Source organism: Ptiloglossa arizonensis, chromosome 9 (genome assembly GCF_051014685.1).
Source record: "Ptiloglossa arizonensis isolate GNS036 chromosome 9, iyPtiAriz1_principal, whole genome shotgun sequence".
NCBI classification, from domain to species: Eukaryota; Metazoa; Arthropoda; class Insecta; order Hymenoptera; family Colletidae; genus Ptiloglossa; species Ptiloglossa arizonensis.
In genome coordinates this window covers 12,532,545-12,554,893 of record NC_135056.1, presented here as the reverse complement: position 1 = coordinate 12,554,893, position 22,349 = coordinate 12,532,545, and the positions used below count along the sequence as shown (strand labels likewise).

The window sequence follows — 22,349 nt, the reverse complement described above, 5'->3', positions numbered from 1 at the left end:
TGTTATCTCCGTTTTCGTATTCAGCGCGTTCTTCCACGATGCGCCGGTTCTCTCTGTGAAGCCACGTTATTTCAGCTCCGAGCTACTCGAAAATAAACACTTCGTTTCCTTTTATTAATCAATCTTTGAATGCATACAGTCGCGAAACGGCAATATACTTAATTTTTGTTTATACAGAATGGGGCAGTAACTTTGATCGTTTTAAATATCTCCGTTATTTTTAGAGATATGGAGAAACTTTGCTAACAAAAGTTGCATGGTATGAAAAGGGCCGTAATATAACGGTAATAATTTTGCTATAGACTTTCGGAGATATCGAAATCGTCTACATTTTTTTTAAACGGTACGCTATACTTTCCCGTTCTTGGTAAAATAACGTGTGTTTAAACGATTCCAAAGACCTCTGACACAAGATCGTTCGACGGTCGATATCCATTTACTGCGACGAGTAAAATAATTGTTTTCAAATTTGTTTGCAACCTTCAAAAAAAAAACTAGGCACCTAAGGTTCAATACGTTCGAACAATGGAAGCAAAGTGTCGTTCGTAGTACCTCAATTTCTCGTTTCATTTTTTCTTCGTCTTCCAAACGGCACTAACAGGATTGTCTAACTTTCTTCGATTATTTTCGAATCGTTCTCTCTCGGGACAATCTTTTCGACGACAATAGCCTCTTTCTTGACTCTTCTTTCGTGGATTTGAATGTGAGCCGCCCGTTTCTTCTCGCAGCAATATTATTTCGTACTTCGAATTTACATTTAAACGATAAACAAGTCGATTAAAAATCAAGACGTTCACCTCGAGTTCTATGCACTTCGCTAGCTACTTCCTCAGATTCTCGATTTCGAGTATATCGACGAACATCAGCTTTTCCGAGAATCGTGAAGACGGGAAATAAAATTAAAGAGAAGAATTAAAATTTCGTTTATCACGAAACGCTTCGTGCCTGTATTAATTTACACGCGTGTTTATATTTTCGTACGAATAGGGATTTTCTTTTGGAAAAAAAAAAGAAAAACAGTATTATACGTTCTACAAAATGGAAGTTTTAAACGGTAACTTCATTTGTTCGTTACTTTGTTCTTTAAAAAAATACCGAAAAATGTTGTATTAAAACAACTTTAATTTACTGTACCCTCAATATACAATCCGTCCAAGTTGTTCCATTTTCACGATGGTTCTACTCGCTTGCAAGATTCGACCTTTGAATCTTGCTCAAAATTCTCGCTCAAGGTGGCCAATGCTTTACTGGCTTCTTGTAAATTTTGTTGTACGTAATCAATCATTTCGTCCACTTTCTTGTCTCTGCATTTACGAAACAATGTGTTTCGCATGTTTAGGTTTCATAGAAAAAATTGCACGAATATTTCATTATAATACTTTTATCGAATAATACCAGTAGATAGTAATGGTAGTACAAAACCGTCGAATGTAATGAAATAAATAATATCGCACAATGTTTTAAAAAAACAGTGACATTTGTACCCAGTTGATCCTGACACTTGTGCGCTAAAGAAATAGCACGGTCCATCGGAAATTGTGGAAATTTCATTTGCTGTTTTCAAAGTGTCCTTAGTTTCCTCCACTGTAGTAAAAATTACTTCCTTCGTAGCTTCTGTCGTCGGATTTAATGGCTCTTCTACTTTCTCTGGTACATCTGCTCCACCCACTAAACGACTTTGACTTTTCACGCTTAAAATTGATTTACAACCCATTATACGTATCGATTTTTCCAATTTGAACATTTTATTCGACAATTTACAACTTTCGCCGATCGCTGCAAGTAATCGTCAATTATAGTTAACCATATTGTTCAATCGATCACAGTTGACGTCTTACCACTTTTGGACAAATTCAATAACGAGCACAACACTTTAAATCAATGCATATATTATACGGTCATGATGAAAAGTAGTTACAAAAAATTAATTGATTAGTTAATTTACACAAAAATTTGGAAGTTTCATTTTAAAAAGATTGTACGAAAATAATAATGTACAGATGTTACGACTCTCATTTGTTTTCAAACTTAAACAGGGGAAATAGAGGCAAAAATATTTTTCTATAAAAAGAATTTAAAATTCTAGAAATTGCATAACGTTCAACATTGAAATGCAGGCACATTTTAATTGAATACACTGTTTATGTTATTAAATTTGTTTATTTGTATTAAAGTACTAGCGAGATGATTATTCAAGATATTTAAAATATAAACTTTGTATTAAACAATCGTACACATACGTTCCTTTGGATGTACCACCTGTACAGGTATATACCATTTGCAAAGTATTTAATAATAAAGCAAATTGCTTTTGTAGAAAAACGTTCGAATGATTTCCATAATAATTGTCTACTTTACATTATATTACATACTGTTTCCACCTTCTCATTCACAAGTTGTATGAAATGTTTGGAAATTTTACTTGCAGTCAATCGATCAAAAGATATTGCATATATTCTAAGGGATGATGGTCAATAACGATTTAAACCGATCTTAATAATTAGATGATACATATATACATATACATAATTTTAGGTAACTTTTTTAGGTGGCGGCCTATATATACCAACTACCACAGCGTGATCTCTTTCGTAAGGTTCTAATGTAATTTGTTCTTGTGGTTTCAATTTGTCGGAAATAAGTTTTTTTACTTCTGCCGCAAATACTGCTTCAGGCTGAGCTGTGGAATCTATACAACTTGCCTACAAAAAAAAAGATAACTTGAGCAAAAATTTATACAAAATTTGAATATTGTTTTAAAATTCTTATTAATGTACTTGCCTTGATAGAAATAACAAAATGACCACCATTCTTTAAAAAGTATTGAGCATTTAAAGCTACTATTCTGGCCTGATCAGGCTGTGCCACGTCGGCAAATATCGTATCCACCATTCCAATAAGCATCCTGTACTTATGAGGGTGCCTTGCATCCTCGATTATAGGTATGATATTTGTCCGTTTCTTAGCAACATTTATAAGATCTCTACCCGATCTGTGAGAAAATTCCACTGCATAAACTAGCCCTTCCTAGAAAAATAAAATATATATTCATAAACTGTGTACTTGTGCATTTAGAAATATAAATCAAATAGGATAAAAATTTAAACATTTATACACACGTTTTTTTGGAGCAAGATACAATATATCTTATTCAATGAAAAAACGGGTATGTAATTTCTATAGCATAACGTCGACACCAAATTAGCAATAATGCACTAAATTAGCTCTAATGTATGCACTACTATTATATATATTAAAAATGATATACAAACTCACTGGACCAACAACGTCTGCTACGTGTGATACTGTTGTTCCAGATGCAGCACCCAAATATAAAACTTTACTTCCGGGTGGCATGTGAATTTGATCTATACCACCGAGTATAGCTGCTGCTAATTTCGATCTGAATGGATTCCAAACTCTATATTCAATTTTTTCACCATTTTCTCCCTGCAATGTTTGTACACTTAATACATTGATCAACAATTACAATAATTAAGCTACATACTTCAACGCTAATCCTCTTTTCACCATATACTTCTGAACCTGGCACTAAATTTAAAGTAACTAATGCATCTTCTTTCCCTCTAGCTATAAAAACTCCTTCATGACGATGTGGTTCTATAACAACAGTTTTGCCACCCTTGAAGCCACCACCTCCACGTCCTCTTCCTCCTCCTCTGCCACCACCGCGTCCACGAGGAGTACCTCCTCCTCTTCCTCCACCACGTCCACCACTTCCACCTCTGCCACCTCCTCCTCCCCTACCTCTAAATCCACCACCAGCTCCTCGCCCTCCTCCACCACCTCTACCTCCTCTAAATCCACCTCCACCACCCGGTGAAAATCCTGTAAATAAACGAATTCTATAAAACAAATAATAAATACAGAAATACTTTTTGTATGTTTTTATTCTTTTATTTTTATAAATATGTAATTTCTTTATTTATGCGTAGCATATATTCTTATAGTTAGGTTAGAATAAAGCTAATATAAAGACACATACTATTATTTATCTGAATTAAAGACCTAGATATTTATATAAAAAATGATTCATTATATTTAAATAAATATATATATCTAACAAGAATAACATAAACAGAATATACGAATGCAAAACAAATACTTATTTACACTTTAGGTTACTGAAACGCGTGTATTGACGATGAAATTTTTATTTTACAAAAGACTAAACAAAACATCTAATAATATAATGATTATTATGTACCTGGTTTTCCCATCTTATATTTTAAATGCTTAAATGTTTATACTTAATTTATTTCAATCTTTAACTCTCCATACACGTGTATCTCGGACGCCAAATCCTTACGGAAATTGTGGACGTTTTCAAACACCTCCTTCCGGTTTATGCTAGTTATCGAATCAATTTATATCGATACATACAGGTTGACTTCCAACAAAAATTTCAATATGTTTACAAAACAATTTTATGAAATTCTTTTCTATATTGTACATTATTGAAATATAAATAAGTTACTAAAATAAAATATACTACATATAATTTTCACGAGTAATACTAATTTTTTATCTGTAAAATATAAAATTATTTTAAGAACACACAATGTATGACTGCAGACCGTAAACACATAAATTAGTGGACTCAAATGTGCTTGTTTTTATGTGCCCATGTTCCGATTAGTTTTTCTAATGTTACACATGTAACCTAATGTTGGAATACATCGCAGTTGTTGTATAAATAAATAAATAAATAAATGATACTATTCAGTGTAAAATTCATATTTATGTAGTAGAAAATATAAAAATATGAAGTAAATATGAATATCTATTTCACAAGATTCTTAAATTTCCTAAAAAAAATTGTACTACCTGTTTATGTTTATAGAATCAGCGTTGATGGTTTACTTGTATATTTTCCTTATGATTACATTTATCCAGAACAATATGCATATATGCTCGAACTCAAGCGGGGCCTGGATGCAAAAGTATTTATACAATATATTTTTGCCTTAACAACAGAACATTTAAATTTTGTTTATGATTAACTAGTAACTTCTATTATAACTTTAGGGGCACTGTTTATTGGAGATGCCATCAGGCACTGGCAAAACAATTACTCTGTTATCGTTAATTGTAGCATATATGTTGGAAAATCCATTGGATATTACAAAATTAATTTATTGCTCACGTACCGTACCAGAAATAGAGAAAGTTATAGAGGAATTAAAAAAACTTGTAGACTATTATGAAAAAGAAACTGAAAGTAAACCTAAAATTGTTGGCCTTGTGCTTAGTTCACGAAAAAATATGTGTATTCATCCAGAGGTAATTCATGTTAATTTTATTCATATCTATATAACTTTATTGATACTGTATCATGGAATAGGTAAGCAGAGAACGTGATGGCAAAATTGTTGATGGACGTTGTCATTCTCTCACAGCATCTTATATTCGTGAAAGACACAATTATGATGAGACCACACCAATTTGTAATTTTTATGAAGGATTTGATATGGAAGGCAAAGAACAAATCGTGCCTCCAGGCATATATTCTATCGATGATTTAAAGGAATATGGAAAAGACCGTAATTGGTGTCCATACTTTCTTGCAAGATTTACAGTAATTATTTCTTAAAAATGAATTACATGTTTGTATACTAATTAATGTAATAACTTATATATATATATATATATATACATGTATATATATAATTTTAGATTTTACATGCCCAAATTGTAGTATACAGTTATCATTATTTATTAGATCCAAAAATTGCAGAAACTGTATCAAAAGAATTGAGTAAAACTTCTGTTGTAGTTTTTGATGAAGCTCATAATATAGGTACACTTTGTCTTGTATTTTAGCTTCATAGAATAGAAATGAAGGAAGTTCTAATCATTTAATTAATTTTAGATAATGTGTGCATTGATTCAATGAGCGTAAAAATAAATAGAAGACTTTTGGAAAAAAGTTCTGCTAATATACAACTTCTTGAAAAGACAGTTGCAGAGTAAGTCAAATTTTATGCGCTATATTATATAACATTCATAATTATTACTAGTATTTGTAATTCAGGATGAGAGAAGATGATATAAATAAATTGAAGGAAGAATATGATAGATTAGTAGAAGGTTTGAAAGATGCACAAGTTGCAAGAGAAACTGATATTATTTTAGCTAATCCTATTTTACCAACTGAAGTTTTACAAGGTAAATTCTTAATTTTTAATGCTAGAAAAAGTGTAAATATCACAAATTTCATTTATTCTTTACATTGTTTCAGAGGTAGTACCTGGTAATATAAGAAATGCAGAACATTTTGTTAGTTTTTTGAAACGTTTTGTAGAATACTTAAAAACACGTTTGCGTGTACAACATGTAGTGCAGGAATCACCTGCTGCATTCTTAAGGGATATTCAAACAAAAGTTTCAATAGAACGTAAACCATTAAGGTTTTGTGCTGAACGATTGGCCTCTCTTTTACGTACTATGGAGATAACTGATTTAACTGATTTTTCACCAATTATTTTGGTGACACATCTTGCAACATTAGTTTCTACATATACAAAAGGATTTACTATTATAGTAGAACCATTTGATGACAAAACACCTACTGTCTTAAATCCAGTTCTTCAGTTCAGTTGCTTAGATTCGTCGATTGCAATGAAACCTATTTTTGATAGGTTTCAATCGATAGTAATCACTTCGGGGACTCTATCTCCATTAGACATGTATCCAAAAATTTTAAATTTTCATCCAGTCATAATGTCATCTTTTACCATGACATTAGCTAGACCATGTCTTCTACCTATGGTAAGTTTAATATTGACTCTCTTTAAATGATAATATAAGAATTATTAAAAATTTTAATTTGTTTCAATACTAGATTGTATCAAAAGGTAATGATCAAGTTGCAATTTCATCAAGATATGAAACAAGGGAAGATGTTGCTGTTATAAGGAACTATGGCCAACTACTAGTTGAATTTGCAGCTACTGTTCCCGATGGTTTAGTTTGTTTTTTTACCTCATATTTATATATGGAATCTGTTGTGGCTGCATGGTTTGTATTAATTAAACTATTATACCAATAAAGATATATTTTCATATTTGGTTTTTGTAGGTATGACCAAGGTGTTGTAGACCAACTTCAAAGACATAAGTTATTGTTTATTGAAACTCAAGATTCTGCAGAGACGAGTCTAGCTCTTATAAATTATATAAAGGCTTGTGAAAATGGAAGAGGTGCTGTTCTTCTTTCAGTAGCACGTGGAAAAGTTTCAGAAGGAGTTGATTTTGATCATCATTTGGGAAGAGCTGTTCTAATGTTTGGAATTCCTTATGTGTATACACAATCGCGCATTTTAAAAGCACGATTAGAATATCTTCGTGATCAATTCCAAGTAAATTATTACAATATATTATAATATGTTCTTAAATATCTGTGTTGATATTATTAAAAATATTTTTGCTATTTCTCTCAGATTAGGGAAAATGATTTCTTAACTTTTGATGCCATGAGACACGCGGCACAATGTGTTGGACGAGCAATTAGAGGCAAAACCGATTATGGTATAATGGTATTTGCAGATAAGGTAACAATAATTATTATAAATTGCACTAGTCTTTTAGTAATTGATTCTCTAACAATATTTATTTTTTAGAGATTTTCAAGGATAGATAAACGAAGTAAATTACCAAAATGGATACAAGAGCATTTGACTGATAGTTTATGTAACTTATCAACTGAAGAAGCTGTACAGGTAAATTTCAGAATTTAGTGCCTACAAAGAAATAAGAGTAAATGTAAGAACAGCAATTAGAAAGGAAATTACGATAATCATCCATCACGATTTTCAGATAAGTAAACGTTGGTTGCGACAAATGGCTCAACCATTCACACGTGAAAATCAATTAGGATTATCATTATTAACACGAGAACAACTAGAAAAAGAAGGATATAGAAAAATTGAAGAAAAGTCGCAACAAAATTGAATATTTAATATTACATTTGTAACAAACATTTTGTGCCATTCTTTGACAAATTCGATGATACACAGTGTGTAAAAACATACCATAATTTATATTTTACATATTATCTGTATTATAGTGAGTATAAAACGTAATAATCTTTCCATAAAAATTGTAGTAAGAAATATTTTTTTTCTATAATATACAATTTTTTCAAATTGAGAGAGTTAATACTTTTTAAATTTTATCAACTGCCAGTAGAAATGAATAGACTGAAAAGCTACAAAAAGGGAACAAAAAATATACTTGTGCAATTAAAAAAGTTTAATAACAAAGTATGGTGGTGAAATTTTAACAGTGTACAAAATACAATTATATCTATGAACAATTCATTTCATATCACCACCTCACAAGAACTTGATCTCCATCTTGTATCGAATAATAGCTTAGTTCTTGAAGCGGCTTATCCAATGGAATTTCATCTTTTGAAAGCTACAAAAATAAGTAGAAATATATTATACATATATGATTTAAAAATATTACTAATACGTACATTATGTTGTATAAATGAGAGTGACGGTATTTTCCCTCCTGTTCGAAAAAGCCGCTGTGTAAGTCCAATGACTTTTTGAACTTCCATATCTTTTAGAAGTTTTCTTTTAATGCCTCTAGGTTGGTTTGGGTGATCTGGACACATAAACTCTACTGTTATGACGTTAGAAACCATTTCCACTTTTGGTTTAGATGACGGGATATCAGAAATTCCATATTCTAAAAATAATATTAAATAATATATAACAATTATTGTCTAAAAAGATTGTAATTTTTATGCTTGCTGTAATATTCTTAATAATTTTGATATTATTAGTTTTACATACTTGCAACTAATTTTGGATAACGAGGATGTTCAATTATAAATTCACTTCTCTTTTCAGAATCTTTTTCAGTTTCAGTCCATTTTGGTAAATACAGTTTTAAGTAATCGTATTCTGCACCCCGTCTTTCATCGTGCACAATTTCAGTACCATTCAAAATTCGTAATTTTGAAATTCTTGCTATTACTAACTGGCGCGCAGTCTCTACATTCTCATCTTTCAAAATTGGATTTTCTCTAAATTTTAGATCTTCTAAATTATTAAGTTTTTCTAATTCTGATACGGATTGCCACTGTAAATTTGAATTATATTATTACTTTTTTTTAAACCATTTACTTATATGGTGTAAATATATATCTTACCTCTGATATGTTATTTTGCGATAGATGCAACTGTCGTAAAGCAGGAAAGGCTGGAGTTTTTGCTGTTGGTTCAACAGATGGAAATCTTATTTTGTCTATCTTATTTAAATTTAAATTTAGGTATTCTAAGCTGTAAAATGAAACTTTTCAATATAAGTTCCTCCTTCACATTAACTCTGCATATTTTATTAATATATTGATAAATTTCATAAAAAAAAATTGACGAATAACTACATGTAGTTAAAGCAATTATAACTTGCCATGAAAGTGAACCCAATTTAAGAATTTCGTCCCAACTGGATATCAAATTTCCTTCTAGTGTTAATTTACATATTTTCACAAAGTTGTCATCCTCTAATGGCTTCTGTATGATGCTGACAATATTAAAAGAAACTGAAACTTCTTGAAGAGATGGAAACATACACATACATCTCTGAATATCAAACCAATTATAATTCATTCTTGCCATGGTTAAATGTTGCACCATTGGAAATGAATTGCTTAATGCCTCCATATTTTCTTCAATTGGTAAATAATTTTCACTAAACAAAAAGTGATAAAAATATATAACAATGACAAAAAATTTTATATTAATAAATTTAATTAATTTACCTGACATTGAGACGCACAAGAGAATGAAGCTGACAGCAAATATCTGCTATAATTTGCCAACTATTAATTAAATTTCTAGATATATCTAATTCCTCCAAATTTGGACACAATTCTTTTAATTCATTAGAATTGCCAACACTACTGACACATTGTTCTCTCAGCCATACTATTTTTAATTGGTCAAATTTACTTTGTTTTCTATTTACTTTGGAAAAACCAACAACTTCCAAGAAAGGAGCATTAATCTCCTTTTGTAAGCTTGTCAGTGTATCTCTATCTATACCAGCTAATTCGTCATTAATAAGACCATAACGAATCTTAATAGCTTGTGGACAAGAGATTCCAAATTTTGCTTTACCTGGACGTATAAATGAACCCGAAGTAGGATGCCTGTTATATAACATACAACATATTTTACTTATTTAATTGCTATATAATGTGATATTATTAGTTTATATTGCTTTACCTAGCTTTAAAATATTCTACTCCTTCGTATGTGCCATTGTGTTTTCCACGAGTTATATCGTCCCAATCTATACCAAGCCACTGACCTTTTGTATCACCAACAGGACCAACATACTTTAATGTACCTTGATGTTCATCACACTCAATTCGGCTGCCAATTTCATATTTTTTATCTTCTACCATACTAAACAGAAAGATTTAAATGATATTTGTAATACAATATATTTGTATAATATATTTTTTATAATGTAAAAAATTTTTTTAAATTGCGATGTTAAATATGACGATACAATTTATACCATAAATTTTTAAATAAATAATTAATAAATATATATATTTCATATTGCTGTCTGAAACCTAACCTCAATATAATAGATGATCATTGAAATTTACGAGACAAATGAATATTAATGTTGTAAGCAAGAAATAGTTGTCACGAAGTACTGTTGCAGGTAATGCTTATAACAAATACAAGCGTCTATACATAATTTTATCAAAATTAAAAGTCATATACGGCGATATGACAGTTCTCTGTTGTATACTGCTAAAATGCCTAGGAGCTCTGTAGTACGAGATATTCCACTTCTACTATTCGCAGAATAGTGCTTACTAACTTCACTGCAGTTATACATATGTAAGATACGTATCATAGAGAAATCGACAATAGTATTCCATAGTTTCTTTTAATTGATTGGACAAATATACATAAATGATAATGAAATTAGAAACATTTTACAATGGAATTATAAACATGTATTTACGTGTATGTATATTTATAATTACATTTCTATGAAAACTTTTGGAGTACGAAAAACAATTAATTGTGACACATATAATTAGCATATAATTAGTATGTCACTATACTACTACTACCGGGTGTCATGAAAAATTATTATTTCGTCTCTTCGCCAATCAAGTGTTATAAACGTGCATTATAAAGTGTAAAATATATGCGTTCTAAATATTGTCGTAAAAGGAGCGCTCCTTTTAATTCTCTATCAAAATTTTATTTACCATTACATTTTTATAAGACAATGATAATTGAAAAATAAATATTTTGATTTTATTTATCAAAGAGCATGTAGATGTTACATTATACATAAATTATACACATAACACAATGTAATATAAAAATGTACAAGTGCCATAAAATATTGTGTACATAAATAAGAGTAATTACAACTTAGTACGCATATACATATACATTTATGTATATATATATACATCTATATATATTTAATGGTTTGGTTGTATTTGTAGTTTTTTAGTGTTTAATTAAATTAATACATTTCAGAATATTCAAAGAAATAATTCTATGTAAGATACATTAATGATTTAGTACTATTAAGTTGTCTACAAATAAATTTTGGTTTTCTCATGATTGACACTCTCAAGTTTGTTGTACAATAAATCATTGTTTAGAATATGTATTGAATATTATTCTAAAGCCTGAAGTTGCCTATTGAAGGTTGTGCTGATAATCGTTTATTTGTTTTTGATTTTATCTTCTGAATGTAAACAAACTAAACTGATTTTTATATTACTTTCTTATACCACTTTAAACTTGAATGAAAAATTGCAGTATAGTTTAACCAGATATTGATCAAGAACCAATTATTGAACATCCAATTTAATTTTAATTCTAAAAATTTTGCAATGGCGATGAAGATCTTGAAAACCAGGAAGACTATAAATGTACTTCCATCTTCGATAATCATTGATTAACTAAGATTTAATCAAAGCAGATCCATGTACAACAGTTCTGTGAGCTCGCAAAATGTAAGCAAATCAACCATTTCCAACCACCAAAGTGCGTTTAAAGATACAAAAAAAATGGTAATTATGTACATTAGACATCAGAATACTGATTTCAATGAAATGAAGATACACATGTTGTAAAACTCAACATTCTGAACCTTTTGATATATTAAAAAAATGTCTTTGTTACTAATACACTGTAATGGTAGTAGCAGTTTTTCGAAAAAATTTTGAAAATTAAAATCGAGCTACAGTTACATATATATTTCAATATATTTCAATTTCACCGAAATCGGTGTTATGATCCTTAATGTAAGTAATTACCCCCCCAAAATTGGCAAGTGTATTGAATCGAATGGTTTTTGCTTTAACTAATAAAGTTTATTCCATCCTGAGTTATACCTATTTGAATTTTGAGGTTAAGGATCAAAATACATTGTTGGACAACCTCCTAGATTTGCAATAGTGGATGGACTTAGAATTTCAATCCAGTAGCTATCTGGATCTTTAATAAAGGCAATTCCTTTCATTTTACCATCTTGAGGTTTCTTTACAAACTCTACATTTAGCCGTTCAAATCTCTCGCATGCTTCTTCAACATTAGGTACTGCAATTCCAATATGACCTGTTCATTAAGGAAATATATTTCATTAATACCTTTATATTTTTTATATATTTTGTTGAACTACAATTTTCATTCCATGTTTGTATTATGTAATATCTAGAATATCATACCAAATCCTCGAGGTTCAGAATTTCCATTATGATATGTAACATCTGGATCAGTTTCTGTTCCCCAATTACTGAAAGAAAATAAATAAATTTAATTTAAATTTTAAATATTAACACAATCACAACAGCATTTAATTCCATACAGTTCCCAAGAAAGGGCACAGCACCAGAAATTGGAAAGTAGATGATATTGTAAATAATTTCTAATGTGTGCTTTACATAGTGTAAAGTACTGGTGGGTTATGCTATTGTAAATGTATTAAATTAATATTTTACAGATTTATTGTAGTATTAACTGATATTTAACGATGTATAATTTCTTAACATACTGAGTGAGTTCTATAGTTGCTTTACGGCTAAATGTCCACTGAATACTTCGTCTTTTATCAAGGGGTATTTCCTCTGGATTTTCATATCCCATAAAGTATAAAGAGAATTTCATTTCAGGAAAATCAAGTTTTTGTAATAAGTGCATCCCAAGCACTTCTGTATAAAAAGGTAATGACTTTCTTGGATCTTTAATGCGATACATTGTTTGTTGCATAATATATCCTTTTGTTGTATCATCAGCTTCTTTACAAAGTTTCAGTGCTTCGTCATGTGTCAACCCTGAAGGTTCACCCATCTAAAATGAACATTAACAAATTGTAATTAAGTGTTGCGATATAATTTTTTTTAAATATTAGTCATACTATATAATATTGTTGAAATCGTGTAACAGAAATCTATTGAGTGGATTTTATTTTAATATACTACAATATAATCAACCTTAGATAAACTATCGCTGTTGTTCAAGGACATTATTTCCGAAAGTATCTTCTTACAACAGAGATAGATTAAAAGAATTGTCGAACGAATGAAGCATAACACGTTTAGAAATATAGTTAAAATTGTTCAAACGCAAAAATAATTTCACACATATCGTGTGTTATACTAATATTACATAGGTTAGATAACAAACATGTCAATTTTATCACGTTAAAATTATCGCATTGATAATGATATACATTTGTTAATTACTTATTAATATGTGACAATAATTAAACGGTGTTTTGATTCTTACCTTCTAGAATATATTAAATAACGATCAACACTTAATAACACGGTTACACAAGAGCAGAAAGTGTGCGAATAATTGGCAGGGTGTGGAGCGAGCATTCATCAGAGTTGCCAGACAAACCGCCTTTTTCGGTCATGCGCACTAGAAAACAACGGTGTGTATAGTCATTATACGAGCGTCAAAATCAGACAGACCCTTAACGTTTGTGTAGGTCAAGTAGCGGTTTTCAATATGAATGTATGTTTAGTACTATATATTGAATTTTTGACCGAAATTTCTTTTTTATAAATCTGGAAAACACATGTTTGTATTCCTTTAAGCAATTTGTGCGAAATAAGGAGCTTTAAGTAAAAAGACTAAAAGACTAAAAGACTACCGCGCGACTCATTTTAGGTAACTCAGTCAATCCTTAGCTTTGATCGGTTTGTTGATTACACCACTATATTAAATGAATAGTTTCTAAATAAAATTGTGTAATCTAAAACAGTTTTACTGATCTCATTTGTATTAATGTAAACAAACGCTGTGTCCAGAGTATGCAATTTTAATTTTCATTGGCATGAAATTCTGGAATAATTTTCTAAAACAATTAAAATAGGTTTTAAAGCGACCTCTTCATTTAAGAACGATGAGTCCAGAAATTATTCAATTGAATAACTGAACATCGAAGTCAGTATACGTAGAAAACTTATTCCTGTACTATAGGCAATTGTGATTGTCGTGTTATCAACTTTATCTTAATTCGTCTTATCTGTCAAATCGAACAGGTTGAAGTTAAAATATTGTTAATAAAGTTTAGTTGACTTGTAACTTCTAACAAAATGGCACACTGGTTCCACCGTAATGTGTTAAAAGCAACAACAAATCAAAAATTTGAGTTTAAAATAACTAATTCTACCGATGCTACAAGGGAACTATGCAGTAGGTTAGTTTATTGGGATAGTAAATCAAACACATTTACTTTTTTATATAAATATATTAAATAATATATATTTTAAATGTCATTATTTCATAATAAAGTTATGCATAGTAACAAAACATAATGTAATAAGAAACAACAAATTGGTAATTAATTATATTTCATAGTATACGCTTATTAAACGTTTTTGTTTTCCAGTAATTTAAGATTGTCAAGATATCGTCTTTTGGATTTGATAAAAAATCCAAATAATTCAAGTGACACAATAGAACCAGCTTTTCATAGCTATTTAAGTTTATTATATGGATTTATATGGGAAATAAATTCTTCCGCAGAACAAAACCAACACGTTGGTAGACCCAATCCCAGTAAACTTAGAAATGTTCTTGTGTATAAATGGACACACACATTATTGGGAACAAGCACTTAGTAATATATTTTAGATACATATATTGTTCCAAAAACAAATTTAAATATTAAACATAATTTAAAATACTATTTTTTTTTATTAAAGTTCTAGTGCTGATTCTGTTTATGAAGCAGCTAATATGAGTATAAATGTAGGACTTTGGTTTATGAAACATGCTGCAATGATTGCTGCAAAAGATGAGTAAGTATAAAATTAGAAATAAATTGACTAAATATTTGAATAATTGTTATTACAAAGAGTATCATCCAATAATGTTATAATTTAGTATAAGCATGACTGAGGCAAAAGATGTACATACCATGCTAAGGAGGGCTGCAGGTATATTTACATTTGTACAAACAGAATTTTTACCACAATTGGCAAATCCTCCACCATTAGGAAGTGACTTAGATCCACGAATATTAAATGCATATGTGAATCAATGTACAGCAGAAGCACAAGAAGGTTGTATAATGGATAAATTTATAATATAATATTATATTATTGTTTTTGTCAATGAATTCACATTTTCATTCTTATTGTATTACAGTGACAGTAGCAAGAGCAGTGGAGTTAAAACATAATGCTCGTTTAATATCAGCTTTGGCTAATGAAACAAGTAAATTATTTTTGGATGCAGCTAATACACTGCGCCCATTTAAACCAGAGATATCAGCTCAGTGGATTAAGTACTTAGAGTTCAAAGCAGCATTTTATAAATCTTATGTAAGTGAACTTGTGCGATGTACTAAAATATTAAAGTCAACTTGTAAATTTTAATTCTTTAGGCTTACAATTATTGTGGTGAAAATTTATTAAGTATGGATAAATGTGGAGAAGCAATTAAAGCCTTGCAAGAAAGTGAAGCTTGTTTAAAGAAGGCTAAAACATTATGCTTGGAGTATGGAAAAATTAATGGACCAGCACCTAGAGCAAAGCCAAATGAACATGCTGTATTTAAACGGTTGGCTCCTATAGTGAAACTTACTCTTGATAAATGTAATCGAGAAAATGGTTTGATGTAAGTATTAGGTGCAACTAAGGCAGAGGGTGTAAGTAAATGTATGTAATCAAATTTTGATTTAAAGTTTTAATCTTCATAATTTTTATTCAAAAGTTATCATGACACAATACCAGGAGAAGTTCCAGCACTAGACACAAAAGATACACATACTTTTGGTTTAGTAAGTCCTATTGATTTTCAAATGCAATCTCATCACCCTGCTTGGAACTTAGATACATATCAAACATTATCTCGCTTAACGGCGGCAAAATCAGAAAAAGAACAAAATTTACCTCCTGTTAAAGAAGATGCAGTTCATCAGAGCACTAAGGAGCCAAAAAATGAAAGTGGTTGTTTATTACAGTAAGCTTCTTAATACAGAAATAGAAGTAGTAAATTAAATTCGTTGCTCTTTCTATTATACTGCTATTAAATATTGTTATAAAATTGACAATCCATTTAATTAGCATTTTAATATTTTTATTTTTGGGCATAATAATATACATGAGTAATTTCAGCTTTTAATTAAAGATTATAACACAAATTGCACCTGCATTTGAAATAAATTTTTAATACATCATAGATAAAAATATTTTTAAATACATAAAAAAATATGAATAATTCACATATGTGCAATATATAAAATATACAAGTATCGTGCACACATTCTAAGTGTTATATCTTGTATTTTATATTTAATATCTATAATGATATTTTTATCATTGTATTTTTTAAAAAAGTGCAGAAGTATTTGTAAATTATTTACTTTCATATTGCTGTACAAGCTAGTCAGTGTCTAAAATAGCAGAATCTTAAATTTAAATTTAATGTAGTAAGTTACTTTTAAAATTCATATTTGTGAATATGATGGTGAAATGTGAATGTTTTCTTCTGAAGAATTTTGTATTATTCAAAATATATTGATAACATTGTACATAAAAAAATGTAGTTTGAAATTACATTTTATATTTATTGAGGTTATATAAACAAAATATGAAAATATTTTATTTAATAAGTTCATTTCTAATTTGTATATATACTAAGAATTGACCAATATATCTAGTTGTACATATGCATTTTAAAATGTAAGTTACATGTTATGTATTTATTTTTAAAATACTGAAAACTGAAATTCATAAATAAAGAATACGTACTAATTACTCAAAAGGTGTTATAATATCTGATTAATTTTTCGATAATATATAATTATATAAGTATAAGACAAAAATTTTTAAATATAAACAAAATTTGATTATCCCGATTATTAGAATTAGAATTATTATATAGTATAAAAAATTCATGAGAATAATTTTAAATTGAAAAAGCAGTATATAAAAATGTTCATTAGTGTGGACATTAAAAAATTGTAAAATTGTAAAATTCTACTCATGCCCAGTATCATATACTGAATTCTAACTAAAGTTGTTACATGACCTATCTTTTTCGGACTTGCGCACTGGAAATACCATCAGTATAGTACTAAAATTGAGTAAAAATGGGTATCATATGAATCCTAGTTAGCCTGTCTTAGAAATTTATTTTAAAGTTTACGCCAACAGAAATTGGGAATAGAAATTCTGTGCACAGCGCTTACTTATATTAATATAAACATGGCCATAAGTGAGTACCTAAAATGAACCGCACCGCAGATTTTTAACTAATTTTATAATGTTCAAACTAGATTCTGAGTAAATTAAAAATCCTTATTATGTACTGAATGTTTTGAAGAATCCAAAATTCATTGCATGATACTAAAGCTTATGTTTATATCTTATATCGCAACACTTTTACTTGATCTATCCAAACGTAAGGGGCCCATTGGATTTTGATATCCATAATACTGTTTATACATACGGCTATGTTCCAGCGCGCATGATCGAAAGAAGCGGTCCGTTTAACAATTCTGGTTGGTTGCGTTACAGTCAGTTCTCATACTTCGGAGCATTTCGTGCTGTAAGAATGTGTATGTGGATGTATCGTTGATATACATTAACATAACTAATTTCACGTTCTACTGCAGTGACAGTAACTGTGAAATAAACATCAAATTGTCATTTAACAATTACAAATATTGAAATCTATTTTTTTCAATCATGCATTAAAATTACTGCATATGTGTTAGAGGTAGCAGTATTTGTAAGTGTAGTGAAAGTTGTTCGTGGTTTGACCTAATTCAATTCCTCCAGTCTTTTGAACACTATGTATATTTTACACATTCCAAAATAAGGAAAACTCATTGTATAATAATTATCGTTGAGAATTGTATATTGTAATCTGTGCACGAAGGAAACAGAAATTTAAATTACTATTATGACGAGCATGGACGCACGTGACGTAATCAGAGTTGGATCTCGGAAAAGCGAGGTAAATGTACAAATATTATTTTTTAGAATAGGGAAAGTATATTTCTTTACATTCATACGTTGTTACTTATACATTATAATCTTTAAATATTTCTATGTTTAATAATAATAATAACAATAACAATAATAATACATTGATAAACATGCTTCATGCACTTGAAAATGTAAATAATATAATGAAAATATTTTCCTTAAAGTCATCACAAAACATGTTTTTTTATTTCACTTAATAACTGGAAAATTATACGCGACTTGCAAATGTTATATAGCATGATTTGTAGAATTCCTTAACTGACACTTCTTAAGACTATTACTCAGCATTTTTTAATCAAACACTGTAAAGCTGTCATGTATCATTAGATATTTATATATAATAATTATCTTGTTTTATTTGTCTCATAAATTTATTTTTTGTGGAGATAAATAATAAAATTATATAATTATGTTTTAGAGAAAAATACAATTTTATGATTTTATAATAATTGATATATAATTATAATTATTTCAGTTAGCCTTAATTCAGACAAAATATGTAATACAATGTTTGAAAGAATTTCATCCAACACAAGAATTTGAAATAGGTAAGTGTAAAACTATACACATGAATAAAATGCTTAATATTTGTATAAAAAAAGATATCTGATGTATAATAATTAAATAATTATTATATACATATTAATGTTGCAATTATTGTATATATTAAAAACTCTTATATAATTTATAAATTATAATATGACCACAAAATTGCTCTATACACTTACATAAGGTATATCATATATACAATTTTTTTATATATTGTTATTTTAAAATACATTCTATAATATTTTTCTTACTGAATTTTGAATAAACTTTGATTATATAGCAGCTAATGGAAGTACCTATATATAATTTTCAGTCACAATGTCTACAAAAGGGGACAAAATCTTAGATAAATCTTTACCTAAAATTGGAGAAAAATCTTTATTTACAGAAGAATTGGAACTTGCTTTAGAATATGGTCGTGTTGACTTTTTAGTACATTCACTGAAAGATTTACCAACATCACTACCAGAGGGAATGGTTTTAGGTGCAATATTAAAGTGAGTATAAAATGAAATTAATGATATAAACTTAGTATGATTGGATATATTATCCATGTTCTGGTATTCCAAAAAGGTACACTATACATTTAAAATTTAAATTTGGCATGAAATTATCATATTCATGAAAGGAACATATTGCATATGCAATGTGCATACTGCTGACGTAGTAACTTGCAATCCAAACTGTGTTATATACAATATGTTATTATATTACAATGTCTATTTTGTTTATACTATTCTGTATATTGCAACATTCATCTATCTTTAATAGTGAAAAAATTCATAGTAGTTAATGTTTGAAATAATTCTTGAAACATTTTTTGTATTATCTTTATATAAATTATTAATTTTTATACCATTACATTTTAATAAAAAAATATTTACAGACGAGAAGATCCACGTGATGCAGTTGTTATGTCTAAAAAATATAGTGGTAAAACATTATCTACCTTACCAGAAGGTAGTGTTATTGGTACTAGTTCATTGCGCAGATCAGCTCAATTAGCTAGAAATATGCAACACTTAAAAGTAGAAAATATTCGTGGTAATTTAAATACTAGATTAAAGAAATTGGATGATGAAAACGGACCTTTTGCAGCTATTATTTTGGCGGCTGCTGGTTTGAAACGAATGAATTGGGAAGATAGAATAAGTCAGGTGTGCATAGCAATGTTTGAAAAAAATGAATAACACAAAATATTTCAAAGTTTAATTATTTTCTACAAAACAATTCAGTTTTAGTCCTAGTATAGACTTGATTAGTAATGTTGCATCTTACGCGACTAACACATAGTTGCTGTGTCAAAAACAAACGCGTGTTGAAGTGTTCCAGTTTTGTTTAGATATTTTTTCAATATTCGTAGTTGTTAGAACCAGAGGAAACATTGTATGCTGTTGGGCAAGGTGCATTAGGAGTCGAATGTCGGGAATCAGATTGGAAAATATTATCTCTTTTGGAACCACTGTACGATGTAAATACAACATTAAGATGTGTATGTGAACGTTCCTTCCTAAAAACATTAGGTGGTGGTTGTTCTGCACCAGTTGCAGTTTCTTCAACATTAGCAGATAAGGAATTAACTATTACTGGTGCAGTATGGTCTTTAGATGGACAAAAGCTTGTTAGAAATACTTTTAAGAGTACACTTTATATACCTGATGATGATGGAGAACCTCCAAAGTAAGTAAATATAAAAATATTTATAAATAAAGTAATATTTTAAAAAAAGATTTAAAAAAAATTCACAAATATGGATCATACTCGATACATTCTCTATTTAATGCATTATAGAAAATGTCCATATCGAGAACCACAACTTTACTGCAGTGTGGCACCTGGTACAATGAGCAGTATAAGTCTTTTGGGTGCTGAGAAACTTGGTAAGGATCTAGCAAAAAATCTTATAGAGAAAAATGCTCTTGATATCATGACACAAGCCAGAAATGAAATTTTAAACTCTAATTAGAATTGGTAAATAGTGGAGTAAAAATTAGTTTTTCTTGATGATGAAAGAATATTTTACATTATAATTATAATTTATGTATTTTACACACAATTATAATCATTAATGATCGTATTTCATCATTAATAAAAAATATAAAGTGCTGTAGTATATTTTACTCTCCATAATACCTCCATAATATATTATCATACATTTTGTCTAATTATTATCACTTTCATTATATTACTTATGGTTTCATAACATTACTTCCATTTTAACAGTTGTGTTTCAAATTGAAACTTCATCAAATTGTATTCCTACTTTTATTGTAAATATAAATATACTGTACAGAATTTAGTAAACACAATTTTAATAAATGCTATACACTGCCATATTTTAATTTTGAAGTGGTGCAAAAAAAAATGTTAAACTGTATAGAATAGAACGTAATGTATGTGCCTTACATTTTTAACAAAACCAAGAACACTCTAGTAATGCTTGAAACTATTCCATATATATACATAAATACAGATATATTTTTTTAAAAACAAATGTCATTGTCAAGAAAACTAATTGTTTTATATCAGTACATAATGAGTAAATTATCATTAAATTATAATGAGAAATGTTTATAAAATATTATATATGTGAAAATGAATATATAAATTTGTTGATATTTGATTGTACTATTGTAGCAATTATTTATATGATGATGAATCATACAAAAATATTCTTTATATAAAAATATTGTGTACAGTTATAGTTGGTACTCTTTATATAAAAAAATTGTATATTATAAATTGATTTGAAAGAAGATACAGCTCTACTTTATTGACCTGAAACCCATAACCTACTCTGATGATACATTAATAAAAGACTAAAATAAATTGTTATATCAGTATTATATTTCAATCATTTTTTATGAACAAATTAATTATTACATGATATACATGAAAAATTGTGAACACAGTAAAGTACGATTGAACTTATTTTTTTTTTTTATTAATAATATTTAATTTTATTATATTTTATTAATAACATTTGTTTTCAAAATACAGGTTTTTGAGAAAAACGTTTCTACTTGATAGAAACTATGATTCTTGTTTTTTATCTTTAGTTTTATAAGAATAGAATATTTTGTATAAAAAAAATAATTATAAAGAGTTCAGTATGCTAATGAGTACCGTTGAAAATAATATCATGTATATATCTATATTTAAGTTGATACATCTATTACAAGGATATCAATTTTATATTCACAAGGTAGAATGTATATTTGCATAGATTTGTGCAAATCCTATAAAATATATTTATTTAT

General features: G+C 28.7%; 6 protein-coding genes across 9 annotated transcripts; 3 read left to right on the top strand and 3 right to left on the bottom strand.

Annotated features, from left to right (window-relative positions):
• Positions 1-1,352: 1,352 nt before the first annotated feature.
• Fib (rRNA 2'-O-methyltransferase fibrillarin) lies at positions 1,353-4,295 on the bottom strand. Its single transcript, XM_076319730.1, has 5 exons — positions 4,229-4,295; positions 3,509-3,849; positions 3,277-3,450; positions 2,782-3,027; positions 1,353-2,702 (listed from the first exon to the last, which is right to left on the bottom strand). Exons 1-5 carry the CDS (start codon positions 4,239-4,241, stop codon positions 2,532-2,534), a joined length of 945 nt encoding a protein of 314 aa, XP_076175845.1. The 5' UTR covers positions 4,242-4,295; the 3' UTR covers positions 1,353-2,531.
• Positions 4,296-4,663: 368 nt separating this feature from the next.
• Positions 4,664-8,165, top strand: Xpd (general transcription and DNA repair factor IIH helicase subunit XPD). 2 transcript variants are annotated; one of them, XM_076319725.1, is made up of 13 exons: positions 4,664-4,790; positions 4,865-4,964; positions 5,050-5,304; positions 5,366-5,599; positions 5,698-5,821; positions 5,894-5,990; positions 6,056-6,189; positions 6,263-6,792; positions 6,866-7,041; positions 7,102-7,381; positions 7,463-7,573; positions 7,643-7,741; positions 7,839-8,165. In XM_076319725.1, exons 1-13 carry the CDS (start codon positions 4,786-4,788, stop codon positions 7,971-7,973), a joined length of 2,280 nt encoding a protein of 759 aa, XP_076175840.1. In that variant the 5' UTR covers positions 4,664-4,785; the 3' UTR covers positions 7,974-8,165. The 2 variants fall into 2 exon arrangements, with proteins under 2 accessions (XP_076175840.1, XP_076175841.1); XM_076319726.1 differs by lacking the exons at positions 4,664-4,790; positions 4,865-4,964 and having other exon boundaries at positions 5,165-5,304; positions 5,421-5,599.
• A 60-nt stretch (positions 8,166-8,225) lies between these two features.
• LOC143151015 (tubulin-specific chaperone E-like) lies at positions 8,226-10,861 on the bottom strand. The gene is made up of 8 exons (XM_076319727.1): positions 10,626-10,861; positions 10,265-10,447; positions 9,799-10,188; positions 9,447-9,728; positions 9,187-9,316; positions 8,828-9,116; positions 8,503-8,720; positions 8,226-8,441 (listed from the first exon to the last, which is right to left on the bottom strand). The coding sequence occupies exons 2-8, from the start codon at positions 10,444-10,446 to the stop codon at positions 8,349-8,351; spliced, it is 1,584 nt and encodes a 527-aa protein (XP_076175842.1). The 5' UTR covers position 10,447; positions 10,626-10,861; the 3' UTR covers positions 8,226-8,348.
• A 1,304-nt stretch (positions 10,862-12,165) lies between these two features.
• On the bottom strand, positions 12,166-13,983 carry LOC143151018 (lactoylglutathione lyase-like). Of its 2 annotated transcripts, none has more exons than XM_076319732.1 (4): positions 13,817-13,983; positions 13,083-13,378; positions 12,757-12,824; positions 12,166-12,646 (listed from the first exon to the last, which is right to left on the bottom strand). In XM_076319732.1, the coding sequence occupies exons 2-4, from the start codon at positions 13,376-13,378 to the stop codon at positions 12,441-12,443; spliced, it is 570 nt and encodes a 189-aa protein (XP_076175847.1). In that variant the 5' UTR covers positions 13,817-13,983; the 3' UTR covers positions 12,166-12,440. The 2 variants fall into 2 exon arrangements, with proteins under 2 accessions (XP_076175847.1, XP_076175846.1); XM_076319731.1 differs by lacking the exon at positions 13,817-13,983 and adding an exon at positions 13,522-13,669.
• LOC143151016 (BRO1 domain-containing protein BROX) lies at positions 13,853-16,811 on the top strand. 2 transcript variants are annotated; one of them, XM_076319729.1, is made up of 8 exons: positions 13,853-13,967; positions 14,581-14,738; positions 14,931-15,161; positions 15,247-15,342; positions 15,428-15,606; positions 15,692-15,867; positions 15,930-16,162; positions 16,259-16,811. In XM_076319729.1, the coding sequence occupies exons 2-8, from the start codon at positions 14,635-14,637 to the stop codon at positions 16,509-16,511; spliced, it is 1,272 nt and encodes a 423-aa protein (XP_076175844.1). In that variant the 5' UTR covers positions 13,853-13,967; positions 14,581-14,634; the 3' UTR covers positions 16,512-16,811. The 2 variants fall into 2 exon arrangements, with proteins under 2 accessions (XP_076175844.1, XP_076175843.1); XM_076319728.1 differs by lacking the exon at positions 13,853-13,967 and adding an exon at positions 14,342-14,482.
• A 1,247-nt stretch (positions 16,812-18,058) lies between these two features.
• L(3)02640 (porphobilinogen deaminase-like protein l(3)02640) lies at positions 18,059-21,195 on the top strand. Its single transcript, XM_076319734.1, has 6 exons — positions 18,059-18,508; positions 19,016-19,088; positions 19,403-19,586; positions 19,976-20,246; positions 20,453-20,769; positions 20,881-21,195. Exons 1-6 carry the CDS (start codon positions 18,455-18,457, stop codon positions 21,053-21,055), a joined length of 1,074 nt encoding a protein of 357 aa, XP_076175849.1. The 5' UTR covers positions 18,059-18,454; the 3' UTR covers positions 21,056-21,195.
• Positions 21,196-22,349: the final 1,154 nt, after the last annotated feature.